This window comes from Zootoca vivipara, chromosome 2, assembly GCF_963506605.1.
Source record: "Zootoca vivipara chromosome 2, rZooViv1.1, whole genome shotgun sequence".
Lineage (NCBI taxonomy): Eukaryota > Metazoa > Chordata > Lepidosauria > Squamata > Lacertidae > Zootoca > Zootoca vivipara.
Window position 1 is genome coordinate 82,131,274 of NC_083277.1, and position 18,235 is coordinate 82,149,508.

At 45.7% G+C, this 18,235-nt stretch overlaps 2 protein-coding genes across 2 annotated transcripts; one reads left to right on the forward strand and one right to left on the reverse strand.

Moving 5' to 3' along the window:
* Nucleotides 1-963: 963 nt before the first annotated feature.
* On the reverse strand, nucleotides 964-6,370 carry RNASEH2A (ribonuclease H2 subunit A). Its single transcript, XM_035104921.2, has 8 exons — nucleotides 6,185-6,370; nucleotides 5,296-5,367; nucleotides 4,983-5,109; nucleotides 3,990-4,077; nucleotides 3,765-3,902; nucleotides 3,376-3,463; nucleotides 2,115-2,238; nucleotides 964-1,272 (listed from the first exon to the last, which is right to left on the reverse strand). The coding sequence occupies exons 1-8, from the start codon at nucleotides 6,309-6,311 to the stop codon at nucleotides 1,134-1,136; spliced, it is 903 nt and encodes a 300-aa protein (XP_034960812.1). The 5' UTR covers nucleotides 6,312-6,370; the 3' UTR covers nucleotides 964-1,133.
* Nucleotides 6,371-7,894: 1,524 nt separating this feature from the next.
* PRDX2 (peroxiredoxin 2) lies at nucleotides 7,895-18,199 on the forward strand. The gene is made up of 6 exons (XM_035104923.2): nucleotides 7,895-8,010; nucleotides 12,471-12,579; nucleotides 13,699-13,852; nucleotides 14,623-14,745; nucleotides 16,539-16,669; nucleotides 17,905-18,199. Exons 2-6 carry the CDS (start codon nucleotides 12,477-12,479, stop codon nucleotides 17,988-17,990), a joined length of 597 nt encoding a protein of 198 aa, XP_034960814.1. The 5' UTR covers nucleotides 7,895-8,010; nucleotides 12,471-12,476; the 3' UTR covers nucleotides 17,991-18,199.
* Nucleotides 18,200-18,235: the final 36 nt, after the last annotated feature.

The window sequence follows — 18,235 nt, forward strand, 5'->3', positions numbered from 1 at the left end:
CATGAGCAAATGAGAAGGGGCATGAGAGCCAGAGGAAGGGCACAGCTGAGAGAGCGAGCGCTAACTTTGTTTAAAGGATTTGCTAAAAGAAATAAGGCTCTCCTCCTACATCCCTCTGTCTAGCAACAGCAACTGTAAAGTTTTACATTTATTACAATGCTTTTGGTTATTCCAAATGTCTCACACATATTCTCTCAGTCATCTTTGCATCAATGCAGAAAGTAAGTAAATATAATTCCCACATTGTAGGTAAAGGACTGGCTGAGAGGCCAACTGAAAAGTTAATGACTGAAGAGAGATTTCAGTCAGGGATTTTCCAGGACCCTCACTCTCTCAGCCACTACATTTGTGCACTAGATTGCTATTTAACCATCTGGTCCTGCCCTAAAGGCGAGGAAATTCTCCCACCCCACCCCCATTTCTTCCTGACACATGAGAAACCCTTGCAGCTAAATGTGGAACACTGGGCAGAATGGACTGAAGTGAATGGAAACAATAGAAAATCCTGATGTGAGGACGCATTGCTGACGGCAGGTTTCACTGCACCTTAATGAAAGCTCCAGTGCAGTCTGAAATGTGCAGACACACATGTGGACAGGACTAGAGCCCATTCCATGGCAACAGCACAGAACTGCTTCCCTGCCTGGCTTGATTTCTCCAGCTACTGAAATTCACTAGGATTGCCACATTGCAGTAGATAAGGAGGTCTCTGGATCAGCCAGGAGCTCAGGTTGGTGCGTGTGGGATTTTGCCTGCCTCTATGTGGTCCCGTTCATTACTCAAGCTGCCAACTCACTAAAAAAATGTAACCCTTCACTTGCAGACACTATCCCTTTTTGGCCTGCTTTTATGATGCCCCATCGGTCACTTCACACACTACAGAATTGTTGATAGTTGTTGTTTTAAATTTATTAGCAAAAAAAAAAAAAAGGAATATACAAAGTCTTCCAGAAAGAGAGGCACTTGATCAGACCCTTTCTCTTGACAGATCCTGTGCCTGCTTCTGCTCCAATGTTCCCTTTGCAGCTGGGACTCAAAAGGATTTACAACCTCCGACTAAAAAACAAGCTTGACAAAATTAGAAGAGTTTAAAGCAAGATAATCCCACAAAGAAGGGAATAATCTGCTGCCCCCTACAGGCTGGTCACGGTCTTAAGCTTTCGTTCATGAAAGAAACGGTGGGGAGGGCGTTGGCTGGAAGTTTCCTTCCTGGCGAAGTAGCTCAGCAAGGACTGAGCATTTTTCTGGGCTGCGTCGTCTTCAGTGTCATCCCTGTAGAGAGGAAGGTAAAAGATAGGGGGAAATTAGGGATCTGGGTAAAGCATTGTTCCTCCGCTGGCAAGCTATGCTCAACTTCTACTCCTCCTTGAGAGTTGCGCCCACTTATCTTGGATTCAGACTTCTTCCACCTGCTACAACCACTGACCTTCGCTGCCTTCCAAGAGCTGAGATAGAAAACAGGTGCCCTGGCAGGCAGCCCTTCTTCCCTAAACAGAGACAGTACCGGATTCCTGCCCCACCTATCCAGGGGAAAGTTAACTGGCTGCCCCTCAAACTCCTGCGGCATTTGGCATGACTGCCAAGGTCAGCCTGAGATGGGAGGCAGCGGAGAAGCTGCCAACTCCCTGGACTCAAGCGGAGGAGCGGCTCCCTGGATTGAGCTGGGTTCCAGGAAGCTGTGGATATCAGGGAAGGCAGCCACAATCATCTTTGGGCATCAGCAATTTAGCAACTCTGTGCAGTACTCTGCACGGCCCACATAACCACAGAGCAAGGCACAGAGGAGTTAGCAGAGCAAACTGCTAATGAATTTTAGGGAAAGGGTCCCACAAACACTCAGCAGACCCATTCACCTCCAACGATTGCCCTCCCCAGTGCCACTATTTAAAAAGCATCCTGGACTGCCAATCCACTATCTTCCTATATAATATTTGTGTAGGGAAGTCATCATGCTGCATCATATGTGCAAAACCATCGGAAGGAATCTCTCGCATGCCCTTATCTGCAGCAGCAGCAGCTGTTTCCTCCTATGCTCCACAGTTTCCTCAATCTCCCTTCTGAAGGTACATCTACCAGTCCAAGATCCATCCAACAGTTCTTCCATCCCCACTTACCAGCAAACGGGCACAGCTTTGCTCTCCAAGATGACCTGAGCTGTACTCCAGCTGAACCGTACAAACTGTGGGTAGCCAAAGACAGGGTCCAGATTTTGGGTGAGCCACTCTTTAGTCTTGGGATCTGGGCCGGGGAAGGGGTAGAGAGATTAGAGGATGGATGGCCAAGAATCCTGGCATATTAGTGCTCAGTGTTACCCCTACTTCTAAGACTGAGCCGTAGCCTGGAAAACAGTGGATGGGAAACATGACACAATAGGGGTTTGCAAACCTCCTAAGTACTGTCTCCACCCACTCTGCTGCTTTCTTGGTGCGTAATATCTTAGAGGTAATTTTACACATGTACACACACAGACACCCCCCTTTCATTTCTAACTTAATGCAAGGACATGGCATTCTGTCCTAGAGGTTAACCCAAGCACAAGAGCCAATAAGGTCCTACTCACCCTAAGAGGTATAGACTCTATACCATACTACAGAGGGTCTAGGACAGCTAATGGCATCTAGTGAGGGCCAGGAAAAGTCCGCATTGTTGCCAAGTAAACTAAATGTGTAATTCAAAGATGAGAATGGGGAAGAACATTCACAATTAGTAAATGTGGGTCTTAGTCACTGCCAAAGTAATGACTTGGCTTCTTCATTTGAATGAAGCACTGCACTTTGTGTGCCTCCATAGAAACGCAAGAGCCAAAGGTCCATCTTGCCTTCCCTTTTGTTTCCCACATGAAGGCAACAGCCCTCTTCCAGTGTTATCCTCAGCAGCTGACATATTGCCTTACAACCTGGAGTTTGCCTATTTCAATCCTATATGGCTCATAGTTAAGACGTTATCAAGGTGCGACACCTTATTCAGAAAAACAGCACCGTCCATGTGCAAGAAAGAATGGAAGAAGGCAGCTTGGGGGCACCCCCAAGTACAAACAATATCTGGGGGGGGGGAGAAACCTAACGGGGAGTGAGGGGAACCAGAAACAGATGCATGAGAACTGAAAATGATCAATGGACACAAACTGCTGACTGTGGTGGGAACAGGGGGATAGAAAACCAGGGAGGAAAAAGGGCGAATGGGAGTATCCTGCCAAAGGGCCTGGCCAGCTGGCACCCTTGACATTTTGTTGCAGGTCCTTCCGATTTTGACTCCCCTCTCATCCATGTGTTCACCTTCTTTTAAAGCCACCTAAGCTAGAGGCCACTACATCTTGTGGTGGCAAATTCATGTGGCTGGTTCTGTGCCCAAGCTGAGGAGAAATACTGGGATTACCATTAGGATAGCCAGAGCCATAATCCAAGTCCGCATCTTCCAGATCCTCCAAGAACCTCCAGTTCTTTACCACCCGGTCCCTCGCCACCTACGGTAAATGAGAGATAACCAACATCGGAATTGCCTTCCTGCATCATTCCCATCTATGTCCTGATCCATCTAGCCTAGTGGTCTCTAATAGTAGCCAGCCCCTGTCCAAATGAATGATGGCAATAGTCACCCCCTATTGTTTGGCCCCAGCATCCAGTAGTCTGCTCCAGCACATGAAAACTTTTTTAGCTGTATCACGGTGGAAGCGGTTAGAGCTTCACAGTTTAATCGTACATCTCTCCAGATACCAGAGTGCGTAGTGAGCCAGGAAACAAAGAGATCCTATGTCTTGCATTCACCTTGGCACAGATGCTGGCTGCACTGACAACTGGGAAGAGGGAGTCTGCTTTTGGTTTCACTGTAACCTCCAGGTCTGGGAAGTGCTGCTTGAGTTTCTCCTGGTACTTCTCTGCTGGTCCCACAGTATCCACAAAGACCTGAAGGAGGGAGGAACCACAAAGCACTGAAGAGGTGGGATTTCTTGCCGCTTCCTACAGGTGTGGGATGCTGCTGAGCTGGCTCACCTTTGCAACCTGCACTCCAGAGTCCAACGCCCTCTGGATTAATCCAATGGCCGTATCATGCGAAAGCGCGTTCAGGTTGTACTTAGCTCTGCATGGGAAAGGAAGCTATGTTGTTCACTCACAAACAAAACCTTGGCTCTGAGGCCCAAACGTCATAAAAGTCGGAAAAGGTGTGTGTGGAGACCGCACCCTGGACCGGCTTATGTCACTACCAGCCAGAACAGAAAGATGTCTCCCCCAGTACATTACCAATAGAACAGCTGCCCTGTCCACACAGCAAACAGGAGTTCAAATCTCACATAGTGTTAAGAGTGCTGTGTGCCACAGCCAGTTAACACAGCAAGCAACGTCACACAGCAGTAAGCATGGTTCTCAATGATGAGCGGGCATGAAGGACGAAAGCAGCTCAGGGGGAGAGACACGGCCTCCCTTCTCTAAAAGAGGCCTGTCCAACTTTTCTGATAAACTCCAAGGTGAGAGGCCTCGTGTTTCCAATCCCCTTCTCCTTGCTCTGTCCTCTCTAGCCTGCAGCCACTACACAACACATCCAGTGCCAGCAGCACTTTTTCATTTGCCAGGTCTAAGTGATTTTATTGAAAACTGTGATTTTTCTGACCTGATTTTATTGCTGCAGTTGTGTTTGGCTACTGTGGCTTTAATTATAGTTAGCCACCTTTGGAAACACGTATGCATTAGAAAGGAAGGGCATTAATCTTTACAACAAGTGCACAAATAAACAAAACACAACGATTCCAGGCAGAGAGGCGATCTTGGGAGAAAAACTGCCACCCATTCAAAGCTGTGGTTCTAGTACAGGGGCACAGAACCTGCGGCCTTCCAGGTGTGGCTAAACTACAAATCGCACCACCCCTGGCCACTCTTGCTGGGACTGATGGAAGGTGGAGCCCAGCAACATCAGGGTGGAGGGGGGAAGAGGTTCCCCAACCCTGTTGCAGAGGCTTCTTCATCTAATATTGTCCCCAATCTGCTTACCGTCTCTGCATGCTGGTGGAGATGAAATTGGGCGAGAGGATGTGCAGGACCCATCCAACAAAATCCTTTGCTGCACCCAGTTTCTCAAAGAGCTGTTCCCGCTGGGCCTCTGTCAGAGTCTTGGAATCTGTGAAGGGAAAGCAAGCAAAGAGGGGAGGACACAAACTCAAAAAATGACATGACCTAGGCTGAATACAAGCTGGGCAGTGCTTTGACAGCTGTTAGGGGATGCCCCTTTTCATCCAGATCCCATTTCCTGCCACACCAGCATTACATCACAGTTCCAGTCAGGCACGCTTTTCATTTTTTTTACCTGCTACCTTCAGGGCCTCTAGGTCTCCCTGCCGATCCACAGGACAGTAACAGATTCCATAAACCATGGGACCTGGGGAGAAAGCAGAAGCCAATGAAAGCTGCTCTTTCAAGACTCAGAGCTCCATCTACGGATACAATACTGCAGGTGTTTTTATAACAACATTGTCATGTGAGAAATGCCCTGAACTGGCAACGTTAAGTATAGTTATAATTTCAGCCCCAGGACAAAATTGCTCCCGCAATAAGGAATTCTCCACAAAAGACTCCCCTCCAGCCACCACCACAGGACATTATTCTATTTGAAGGGTGGGGAAGTTCTGTTCGGCAGCAGGGGTGGGGGGAGTAAAAAGCAGTTGTGGGACTGAACAAACCTATTGGCACAGAACTGGAACAAGGTTATTTGCAAATCAGGACTGGATTAATTGTCAGTTCTACAAGAGAGTCATCGTGGTGTAGCGTCCGACTAGGGCCTGGAAGACCAAGGTTGAAATGCCCACTCAGTCACTATCTCTCAGCCTATCCTACCTCACAGGGTTGTTGTGAGGATAAAATGGGAAGAGGATCATGTACGCCACTTTTAGCTCCTTGGAGGAAAGGTGCAGGACACGCGAATATTAAGGATCAGCCAGTGATTCGGCCCTCCCCTTCTGATGCTTTTAGGCAGTGCTTTTTTCGGGGGGTACGCAGGGGTACGCATACCCCTAAACGTTTTGTGAATCTGTTTGAACTCATTGAGGGACAGTATTTCAATATGAGTAAGAAAATGAGAGTACCCCTAAACATTTTTTAAAAGAAAAAAGCACTGCTTTTAGAACTCGATTCCTCGCTGGAGCTAAAAGCACCCCAAAGATTCCCCGCTCTCGCCGGTATCACCCTCAGGCACGTACCCAGCACCGGACCCCGGCCTGCTTCATCGATGCCCAGGCTGCAAGGTTCGCTCCGGCAAGCGGCGGGCACCGTGGAGTCCAGCAAACAATTCACGGAGTTGTCCTGCTCGAAAGCGCTCAGGTCCATTTTCGCGCGTCCTCGGCAAGCGCCATGAAAACTCGGCACAGGAAACGAAAGGGAAGGGAAACCCAGAGAGTGCGCGGCTTGCTGGGTAATGTAGTTCGTTCGCAGAACAGATAAGACTTGCGCACCAACTTCTCTTAACACCATCGTGGGGAATCCCATCTGGTTGTAAATCAGGACAGTAAAAGTAGCGGGGAGGAATAGTCAAGACTCCTGGTTTCGAAAGGGCTTCATTGCACTTTAGGCACAACATCTGTCCCTGTTGGATCACGTCTGATGAATGTATGGGACTGCTAAACAGAGCCAGGTATTACTATGCTCTGACTAGTTAGCACCCAGCTGATGCTACAGTGTTCCCTGAGATCCTTATTGAACTTGGGATTTTCTTCATACTAAAAAGCATTTGTTCGGGCGCTCATCTATGTCCGCTCTATGAGCATATATACTGTATGTTACACACTAACAGCGTAAAGCTATGGTTGGACTTCAGGTGGATTGCATAACGCTGCCCTTTTTCCCCCCTGGCAAAGCTCCTGCGCATTTACATGTGTGCAAAAGGCAGGCATCGAGCAGGCGATTCACCAGCTGCACGCCTACCTGCTGGTCTTGCAGCTGATAAACGGGAGCGTGTTTTCCACGAGCAGCGTGTGTGTACGCAGCAACTGTGTATGAAGACCGCGAGTGGGCTTGCCATCTTTTGTCTCTGGCAGGAGTCGGGACGTGAGGGACAAACATCCAGCAAGGGGTGATAAAAAGATTGACCTGTTGAACGTTTGCCTGCCGCCGTGCAGTTGTTTAAAAACACAGGAGCAAAGAAAGAAAGCCAGCAAGGGTCCTTTTTTTTTATTGTTGAAAAGATTTTTATTTATTTCAATCTTTAAAACCATACAGAGAAATCATGAATCCACCTTTACAAGTAGTAGGAAAGAAAAGAATAGAGAGGAGGGGGAGGATATTGGGACAAGACCACAACATGTCCTGCTCTATACACAAATTATCTCTTCTAAATGAGAATTACAAAAAAAGGGGGGGGAGGAAACAAAGGAGAAGGAAAGGGGGAAGAAAAAGAGAGGAAAAAAGAGAATTGCAAAATACAAATTACAAAAAGAAAAAGAAAAGAAAAGAAAAATACAAAATACAAAAGGGAAAAAAGAAAAATCTGTACATATAAAATAAAACACAAAATATAAATACCGCCACCGAAACGGCTGCGCTCCGCCAAAGCTCCGTGCTGCGAGCGTTGTTGGTGAGGCTTTTTTGGGGGTAGCGAGGGCTGCGCGACCCCAAGAAAAGTTGGAGGGGGTGACCCTCAACTGATAAACTTTCCAGCGGCGTTGGACGGGGCCCTCAGCATTCTCCAGCCAGCAGCAAGCGTCCTTTTGGTGGAGTTGTTCGCCGCATTACAATCAGAATCGCATTTTGGAGCGGAATGTCTTTGGTTCCCAATTCAATTCCCTCCTCCTGAGTCCAAAGGGAGAAAAGGCGGGGCAGGGGGGTAGGTGGGACCCGCGCGCGCACATGTTACCATTGTGAGTCGAATCCGGATTACACCGCCCCCTCCTGCACCTTTGCCCCGCCCCCTCCCAGCACGCTGCACATAAAACCCGGCAGCCGCTGCGGCTTGTTCTGCTGGTGTCACGCCTCCTCCTCACTTCGAGAAGCGCTCGGCTTAGCTTTGGGACGGCAGTGCGCGGACCAGGAGGTACGGAGGGAGCGAGCGAGGGGTGGGCGCCTCGCGGGCATTTCTGGAGCTTTTGCAGCGCTTGTGCATGGAGACAAATGCGGGCGCGTTGCTCGGGGTTTGCAATTCGAGCCTGGCGAGGCCTGCTATGGGGTGGGGGCCTGCAGCGCTTTCTCTCCCCTCCAGCCTAGCAGGTTCGAAGGGTCGTCATTTTCTGGGGTCTAAATGTGGAGGCGAAGCCCTTCTGGAGGCTTGCAATCCGTGCATCTTCCTCGTGTCTTCCAAAGGCGTAATATTGGGGAGGCCCGGGGGGCATCTGCATTGGAATAAAGTGGACTGGAAGCTGCGCTGCTCCTTGGTTCTCCTCTAGTCCTCTTGCCCCAAAGCAGAGAGGAGGCGGTGTGAATGCTGCCCATTGTGTACTCGGCAATCGAGTCATAGGGATCTCCTTTGTGTTCTGAGCGGTACAGGGAGGGGGCTGGAAGCAGTACGGCTGCCTTGCATTGTCACTGGAATTCAACTCTAGGGGTCGATCTTGGCTTCCTCTAACTCTCCTCCTTCCCCCGCCCCCAACCCTGGAAAGCGGTGAGGCTTTCCAGTCTCTTCTCAGCTTGCATAGCGCTCCTAGTCTACTCGAGTGAAAATTCGTGAAATGGAGCCAGTGACTAAGTGCTCTTGCTTTAAAAATTGGGTCATGGAAACTGCTTTTTAAACAGCCCTTTAGTGTGGATAGAGGTGACGACAGTGCAATAAGTTTAAGCTCTAATTCTTACTAGAGGGGGGAACTAGACAAATGGAGTGAGATCTTTGTGCTTTTGTTTCAAGTAGTGTATGTAGCAGCGGGAAGATGTATTGTTTGCAGAACTTGCACAGAAGTAAACCTACCAAGTAGTGCTTCTAGGACAGGCATGTCAAACCTGCGGCCCTCCAGATGTTTTGGACTACAGTTCCCATCTTCCCCAACCACTGGTCCTGCTAGCTAGGGATCATGGGAGTTGTAGGCCAAAACATCTGGAGGGCCGCAGGTTTGACATGCCTGTTCTAGGATGTTCTCACCTGTGCCGAGGTAACAATGCCTCTAAATTTCAGTCGGTTACCATTTTTTTGGTTCCTAAAAACGATAAGCTGTCCACAATATCAAATATACAGTATATGAAAAATGCAGTTAAAAACACTGGAAGATGAGCAACGGACAGTTTTAAAAATGGTTTTGTAAGGTTTGGGTAAATATAAAGGTTTTAAGCATGATTATGAAATAATAGATTGTTGGAGCATGCCTTACCTAAAGTGTAATGAATGCCACCATTTTTGCCATTGTGGAGGTTGTTCTATTGTCCTAGCTAATGTTAATATACGAGGTAAAGAAGTCACACACAGTTTTCAAGCAAAGACTGACCCAGAGAAGCAAATCAAAGTGTGCTTTTGACATGCTGCATATGGCTTTATGCTGGGACATTTTATCACTCCAATAGGCACCTGTATTCAGCTTGGGGTGGAAAAATACCTCCCGCCACTGTCCGTTTTTTGTTTAAGAATTAAAGAATCAAATATATGGTAATATAAGTCCCACATAACTTTTAGCCGCTTTCTTCAGTTTTTGCTTGAACTGTAATCTTCTCCTGTCACATGTCTTTCGGACATTCCATCATCCCAAGTTACTTTGGAAGTCAGCCTGGCATAGAAAACTATCCCAACTGCCTGCACTAGTAGCAAGAGATCCTTATTAAGCAAACAATGGCTTGGCATTGTCCTTATACACAACTCCACTCATTCTAAGCCAAAGACACTAATCACCAAATTCAAGGCTGGGTACCCATACTGTAACATCTTATGCTTGGCCCAGGAAACGCTGAGAAAGCCTTTTAGCTTCTGCAAAAACTCTTGTTTTGTCTTACCACCACCACCACATGCAAGACAAGACTGTAGCAGAGGTAGTGTAACTTTTTTTCATATGTGGTGGACATGTAAAAAAGTTAAAGAATATTGGGAAATGACTTATGATAAGTTGAAAATATTGTTTAAAGCAACATTCCCAAAAAGACCAGAGGCCTTTCTGTCAGGAATAGTTCAGACTGAAGTTTCCAGCTGTCAGAAAAAAATGATTTATGTATGCAACAACGGCTTGAGTTTTATTAGCTCAGAGATGGAAGGTGAGGGAGGTCCCAAGTAAGGAGGACTAGCAACTTAAGATGATAGAATTTGCAGAACTAGCAGGTTTAACATCTAGAATAAGAGAGCAAGAAGAGAATCTTTTTAAAGAGTGACCCATGAGTGACCTTTCCTTTCTCCTCTGTCACATACCACCAGAACAATGGCAAATGTATGCACTAGTTCAAAATGCACTGTATTCTGCTGGCTTCACTCCAGAAACTAGCAAGCAGTGTTTGTGATGTCCGGAGCAGCAGACCATCATCACATAGTTAATTCACTGTCATTAACCATAGCCTGCTCATGTTTGCCAAAGCATTTTGTAATAGGGCTATCTTCCTAAACGTGGAGCTTACTGGTAAGTGTGCCACCCAACAGCTACCAGCTCCTTATCAGGAAGGTATTATGTTGCCCAGTTTGTGTTTGGGGCACACTTCTGGAAGGGAAGTATTTGTCAGCCAGAGCTACCATAGGGCCCATCAGCTACCAAGTGGAACATGGTGGGTGAGAGTCATGGGCTAACGTAGTAGATGCATCTCTCCCCCACCCCGTATCTCCAGCAACAGATGGCACCAGCTTTTCTGTACTTGACCAGGCCCTGGCAGATGCCTCAGTATCTGAAGAGCCTTTCAGTGGATGAACATTACTTTAATGGCTCTGTTCAGACACTATGAATAAACCCAGGGCTAGGGAACTTGTGACTCTCCAGTGTCTCCCATCATCCCCTGAGTATTGGTTGTGTTGGGTGAAGTTTATCTTTCTGAAGTCAGAATACCAATTGTGGCCTTTTTGAAGATTCAGCAGTTGGCTTATTAAATTGTGCAGGAGTAAGTAGCCAAGCAGGCTCTGGCAGGAACAATATGAAGCTTGGAATAGTAAGATGCAAACATCCCATCTCCTTTCTGCCATGCATTCAGCATAATAAAAGGGCACTTGTCTTCTGATGAATTTGAATTGTAAACTACTTTGGGAGCCAGTCTTACCTTGCAAGTGGGATATAAGTATGTTCAGCTTCAGCTTCTATTGGTTGCAGAGACAGCACCAAGAATATAGTGAGCTGACCCAAATTACAATGCTAGGAGAATGAGCTATTTATCTGCTCCTCAAGCCTTTTCCCTTTCTTTCTCTGCTAGAGCTGGTTTTAGATAGTTTTCCACAGCGGTGGCAGCTTGCTTCTACCTGAGCCAGAGAATACTTAATTAAGTACTACTTAATTAATAGATTAGTGCCTATCCTTATCTGTCACCATTGTAGTTATGAATGACAGAGACTTAATCTCCTGGTTATGTTGTCAAGTATCTGTTGCGTTTGCTTCCAGATTTGGCCTTTCATAACCTAGTATTAAACTTCATGTTCATACATGCAGCTTCTTGAAAGGAACTCAGGTTTGATTCTATACATGCTACATCTAAATGCCAGGGTTGTTGGTTTTTATGCCAAAAAGCAGGCAGAGCTTTGAAGTAGTTATGAAATATTGAGGCTTCGCTTATGCAAAAAGGGGCCAAACCCAAATTGGCAAGGTTTAACATGAAGGGGTGTAATGGGGCAAATTCTTTATAAAGAGAGCCTCTTATGGGGTGGGGGTGGAGACAGGGCTGGCCCCACACAGGAGGCAAGGTGAAGCAGCCATCTTGGGTGGTGGAAGCCCCTGAGGGGGTGCCTCGGTGGGTGCCCCACTGACAGAAAATCAGAGCTGATTTCCAGCAGGATTCTAGAGCCAAGCAATAAGCAGTGTTCAAAAGTACTGTACACAGCGGACTACCACCTCATGTTTTTATGTAATGGATTAGTGAAACTGCTTGTCGAGTTCCAAGGTGATAGTGCACATGGTAATTGAAATGCATTGAAGGTGGTAAAATTTCAATTAGCCAAGAAGTTGTCTGGGAGCACTTGCTCACGCCTAGCTAAAATGGAATGAGGCTAATAAAATATCCTGCTGAACCAAGAGGCCACTGACTCAAACCGCCTGCAGTCTTCCTCAAAGGAATGAGGGTGCAAGACTCCCTGATCTTGCATTCCTCAGGGATTGCCTTGAGTCACTCTCCACAGTTGTAATCCTTTACAACTCATGTGACTGGGGCTCTGTACAGCACTATGCAGAACTGGAAGGGGCTTATTGTTCCTTCTGAAGTGCATCTTAATTTTTTTGGGCACTACAAAAGGTGGGCTTGATGTTGGGGAAGAGTTGTAAGCAAAAACAGAGCTGCCTTGTTTAAAATCCTTCAGAAGGCAAGAAAATGCCTGTCCTGGGATATGTACTCAGTAGCAGACCTCTTACTTCAGAGGCTCAATTTGGTTGCCTACCTAAGCCTTTACACTGTTTGATATTTCAGAAAGAAATGGCTTCCGGTAAAGCTCATATTGGTAAGCCAGTTCCAGACTTCCAGGCCACGGCAGTAGTGGATGGAGCCATTAAGGAAATAAAGTTGTCGGACTACAAAGGTAAGAGACAGTACCACTTTCAGTTGTTTTAAACAACATTTTCAGTGAGTCTTAATGTCGTAAGGTGCCTTAAGCTCATGAATATGCAGGACATAAATACCCTAGTTAAAGTTTCCTAGACCCACCTTGATAAGAGTGGCTGGGTATGGATCACTTAAGCGCCAAGAAAGAGGATCTTACATTCTCCGTCAGTTTATCAAGAGGTAATCACAGTCCCCAGGCACTGAATCAGATTGCTGGGGGGATCATGGTGTGTAGTGCAAATACTATATTTTGTTAGCAGGCGCAGATAATGGACCATGGGTTTGCCATATCCCAGTGATGGGCAACCTTTTGAGCTTGGTGTGTCAAAATTCGCCAAAAAACCGAGCATAACTCGGGTGGTGTGTCACTTCGAGAAAAAAACCATAATTTCACAATACTGTATTTATAGTTTAAATAACAAAAATCTATAATTGTAATATATAACTGTATTTAATAAACCAAAAACTAATTATTTAACCAAACCAAAAACCCCTTATTTATCACAAAGTGCCCAGAGTTGTTGAGCTTTTTGGGGGTAGCTGCTGACCAAAGTTTTGGAGGTTTTTTTGGGGGGGCGCAAAAGTTGGTTTGCTTTTTTGGAGGGGATGCCCAAAAGCTGCTGCGCTTTTTGGGGGGGAAAGAGAACAGAAATAAATACGAATAATACCTTCGTTGGAACTAACACGCAGCACCGACATAGTCTGCCAAAGTGCCCAAAAAACCAGCACAGAACGGGTTAAAAAACCAATCTCTGGCTACCAGCAACAACAACAACAAAAAATGGATCCAGGTTTTAACAGTGGAGACAAGCTGTAGGAGGAGCTGGAGAACAAAAGGGGGGGCAACAACAACTGCGTGAATGGGCCGATGGGGCGCGTGCCAGCAGTGAGGGCTCTGCGTGTCATAGGTTCACCATCACTGCCATATCCCAAAGGAAGGATGAATGTTGTTGTGGTCAAGGCATGACATTCATTTTGAGTACATTGTGCTGATGCCTTCAGGTGTTGTCTCCTTCCCTAAACTTCAGATAGTAGCCAGGCAAGGTTTATGGCTCAAAATATTCTGCTGCTGATGGCTTTTCCCCTCTCTACACAGGCAAATATGTGGTTCTCTTCTTCTACCCCCTGGATTTCACCTTCGTCTGTCCCACAGAGATCATAGCTTTCAGTGATCGAGTTGAGGAGTTCCGCAAGATCAACTGTGAGGTTATTGCTGCCTCTGTTGACTCTCAGTTCACCCATTTGGCCTGGTGAGTCTCCTGGTGTTCAGGATCTAGCACAAGGTCTCCATCCATGCTAGAAAGTACTGTGAAGGCTTATGGTTGTGTTGCCTGCTTAGCTGTAGGAAACTGAGTGACAGGAATAACAGCACATCCCTGTTTTTTGTGTTGCTTGGGAAGAGGGTTAGAATTGACACATCATTAAGAATGTTCTAGGGATCTGACACTGGGAGGGAGCCAAGCAGAAGTTAACTGACAGAAGGGTGTGGAGGTTCCCCACCAGCCTTATCTAGCCAAACCTGGCTGCTGTTAGTTTTATCAGCCACCTCAGTAGACTTAACTGCAGTTGTGTTCAGAGTTGATTTGAGCTCCTAAATAGGTGTAAAGAACATTTCACTCTTCTGTGGGTCAGAGAATCCGACTATATCTAATTGGAGAATATCTCCAGTTTGCCTTCAGAATTAGGTTTCTGGTGAGGAAGAAGATGCTTGCCCAGTTTTTAGACCCAGCTTTGGTCTGGGAGCCCCATGTCAAGTTTGGAACAAAAAGCTAGGGACAATCTATTCCATGTGAAATATTTGGTTCAACCATTTCTAAATAGTAAATGGCTAGAGTAGTAGCTTGCAGATGTTCAAGATGGGAGGGTGGGAGATATGGGGCCCTCCAGTTGTTGGACTCCCAACTCCCATCAGCCCTTGCCCACCATAGCCAATGATTAGGGTTGAGGTGGACATTGGTTCACAGGTTCTCTACCTCTGCTCTAAATGATATTGCAGATGTTAATGGTCATTTCCCTGCAGGATCAATACAGCAAGAAAGGAAGGGGGCTTGGGATCTGCAAATATTCCGCTTGTGGCAGACATCAACCACAATATTTGCAGGGACTATGGAGTGCTCAAGGAGGAGGATGGCATTGCATACAGGTATGGAGATCTTGAGGTCTAACCTTAATTCTAGGTGACGGTTCAAAGGGCCTGTGGCTGGTGGCATCTTGGCAAATGGCATCTTGGCGTTCACTAACAAAGCCTCAACATGGCTGACTCAAGTACCACTTAGCTCCTCTCTCCAGTGCTGCAACATAGGGGTAGCTAACCTGGGAGTCTCCAGGTGTTACTGAACTAGAGCTGCCAGCTGCAGCCAGCATGGCCAATGGTCAGGAATGATGGAAGCTGCAAAATTCAGCATCTGGAGAACAACAGATTAGTTCCGCCTGCTCTTAAGTCTTGTGATCTGTTGAAGAGGTTAGTCATCCCTGATGCTGCTGGACTGTTCAATCCTTTGTTCATCAGCTTGGTCCCACCCATCAAGTCCATGTACGTAATCCAAATGGTAATAACCTGGCTGGAATATAAAAAGCTATTAACACTAGCTAGGTCCTAGAACCCTGGGCCTTGGATGTATGGACTTGGACTTCAGAGAATTAGTAGCTGTAGCTGGAACTTAAATTGAGTCTGTCTCTGCTTTTGCCCCAACCTCTTTTAGTTGATCTCTCTTAATTTGGAGTAAGGTATCTGCATAGGCATAGATTCAGAATTCCCCCACACTTAACTTTGACCCTGGTACTGCTGATGAAGGCAGTAAAAGCGCCACATAGATTCCAGGAGCTTCCAATACTGGGTAGAATTCCCCTTGTTTGCTCTTGTCCTGTCTCTCTACTAAGGCTACATACACACCATACCTTTTAAAGCACCTTCTCCAAAGAACCCTGGCAATTGTAGCTTGCCCCTCACCGAACTACAGTTCCTTGTACCATTAAACTATAGTTCCCAGGATTCTTTGGGGGAAGGCATGTGCATCTTAGGCTTCATATATATTGTAAATGGTTCCCATTCTCTTTTAAAGTCTTCATTGTCCTTTTCATGTAGTTTATCTGTTAGTTTTGCCAGTTCTGCATATTCCATAAGTTTTCCTTGCATTGTTCTTTTATTGGTATTTCTTCTGTCTTCCAAGCTTGTGCTAATATAATTCTTGCTGCTGTTGTCGCATACATAATTTCCAGTTTTCCTTTTTTTATATCTTGATCTAAAATTCCTAGGAGGAATGCTTCTGGTTTTTTTTTTAACAAAAGTCTTTTTAAACATTTTACAATTCATTATATATCATTTCCCAATAATTTCTAATCTTTTTGCATTCCCACCACATATGATAAAATGTGCCGTCTTTTTCTTTACATTTCCAACAAGTTTTTGATCCCTTTTTTAAAATACATTTTAGCTACTTTCTCTGGTGTAATATACCATCTATATATAATTTTCATGTAATTCTCTTTCAATAAGATACAATCTGTAAATTTTATATGAAGAGACAACATAAAGAACTGGACTCATTGGCAGGATTTGAGTAAACAATCACAATTGTATATAATAATAATAATAATAATAATAATAATAATAATAATAATAATAATAAATAAGATTATTGGGAAATTTTGGGGGAAACAATACGCAGGGTGAACAATATGTAAATAAAACAAAATGGGAGTATGAGGGAAGTCCAGGGGAGGGGATAGGAAAATACGGAAAACTGTAAGAAAAATATTGTTAGAGGATGTATATACGGAAAAAACCAATAAAAATATTTTTTAAAATAAGTGCATCTTAGGCTGTGTACACACACCGTACAAGCTTGAATCCTCTCATTTATATGTGTGTGTGTATGCACGCACGCACACACTCTTAATTGCCCTTCTTTCTCCCCCCTCCCCACAACTCTCCAGAGGCCTGTTCATAATTGATGACAAAGGCATCCTGCGTCAGATCACAGTGAATGACCTACCTGTGGGGCGTTCTGTGGATGAGACACTTCGCCTGGTACAGGCTTTCCAGTTCACAGACCAGCATGGTGAAGGTAAGGGGTGGGGATTGGGATAATGGAGCTAACACAGAAGGGTGGTTCCAGTATTGCTTTAGCAATTGTGGCTGTTACCTCTTTGTGGGCCAAGGAAGGGCCTATCTCTGCCCATGGACAGTGCATAACAGCTTCCAAAACACCTTTGTAGCAAATGGTGTCCTATATGAAGTTGGGAGGATGTACTGCTAGCAACATTTCTTAGAGCCTTCCTTGGCGCAGTTCATGCCATATCCTGTCATGCCCACCATCTTCAGCATCACAGAAGTGTGGCCTGGTGCAAAGTAGACCCAAGACAACCTCATGCAGCTCTTAATAACGCAAGAGCCCTGCTGGTTCAGTCCATTTGCCCATCTAGTCCGGCATCCTGTTCCCACAGTGGCCAGCCAGATGCCCATGGGAAGGCTGCAAGCACTCACTTCACTTGTGAGTCCCAGAAAGTGGTACGTGGAGATATACTGCCTCCAGCATAGCCATATAGGGAAGCTTTTAATGTTTAACAGACCATTGTATTTTAATATTTTGTTGGAGGCCGCCCAGAGTGGCTGGGGAAACCCAGCCAGATGGGCGGGGTATAAATAAATTATTATTTATTAGCCAGTGACAGCTGTCCTCCTGAACATATGCAAACACACTAGTCTCCTGTTATGGACCATGAAACCCCAAAAGGAGCATACTGGGATGGGAGAAGCTGTAGCATTTCCCCCCCTCTCCTGTGCCTTTTCTTTTTAAAAGAAAAACGGTGTGCGTATTCACTATGTTGTTACAAAATTTAAAAATTCCTTCAGTAGCACCTTAAAGACCAACTAAGTTTTCTTCAGTGTATCTGAAGAAGTGTGCATGCACACGAAAGCTCATACCAAAATAAAAACTCAGTTGGTCTTTAAGGTGCTACTGAAGGAATTTTTAAATTTTGTTTCGACTCAGACCAACACGGCTACCTACCTGTAACTAGAACTATGTTGTTACAGTAAGTGCCACTTTTAACATTTGGAAGAAAATGTGCTGGTACTGCATACCCTTGAGTATCTCCAGGAAAAAAAGGCACTGCTCCAATCTAGATTGTGCTTGTTGGTGGAGTAAGTTCTGACTTTTTAATATGTGATGTCTCCAAAGCTTCCTTCTACTGCTTCTGGGGGTACCTTGTAGCCCTAAGCTTGCTCCATGTGGACCCTATGTGCTTTGAGTGCTGTTTGACATATTCTAACCCCACACTTCTGTACATTTTGCTACAGTGTGCCCAGCTGGCTGGCAACCTGGCGGCGACACCATCAAGCCCACAGTGAAGGACAGCAAGGCCTTCTTCGCCAAGCAGCAGTAGAGGCGTCTTGCTGAACAAATCTGGTCTAATGTGAAGGGATTATTCATACTGAATCTTTCCCGTTGAGATCTCCAGAAGAAACTCTTTGGGGAGAGCTGGGCTACAAAAGCCTCTCCCATGAGTAGTAGTTCATAGAAGTAGCTTGAATGTAATTTTTTGAGTAGGGCATCTTTATGTTCATGCTTCAATAAAAGTGGAGATTAAAATAAGCTTCAGTGGTAATGTTTGTTGCTGCTGAAGATAAT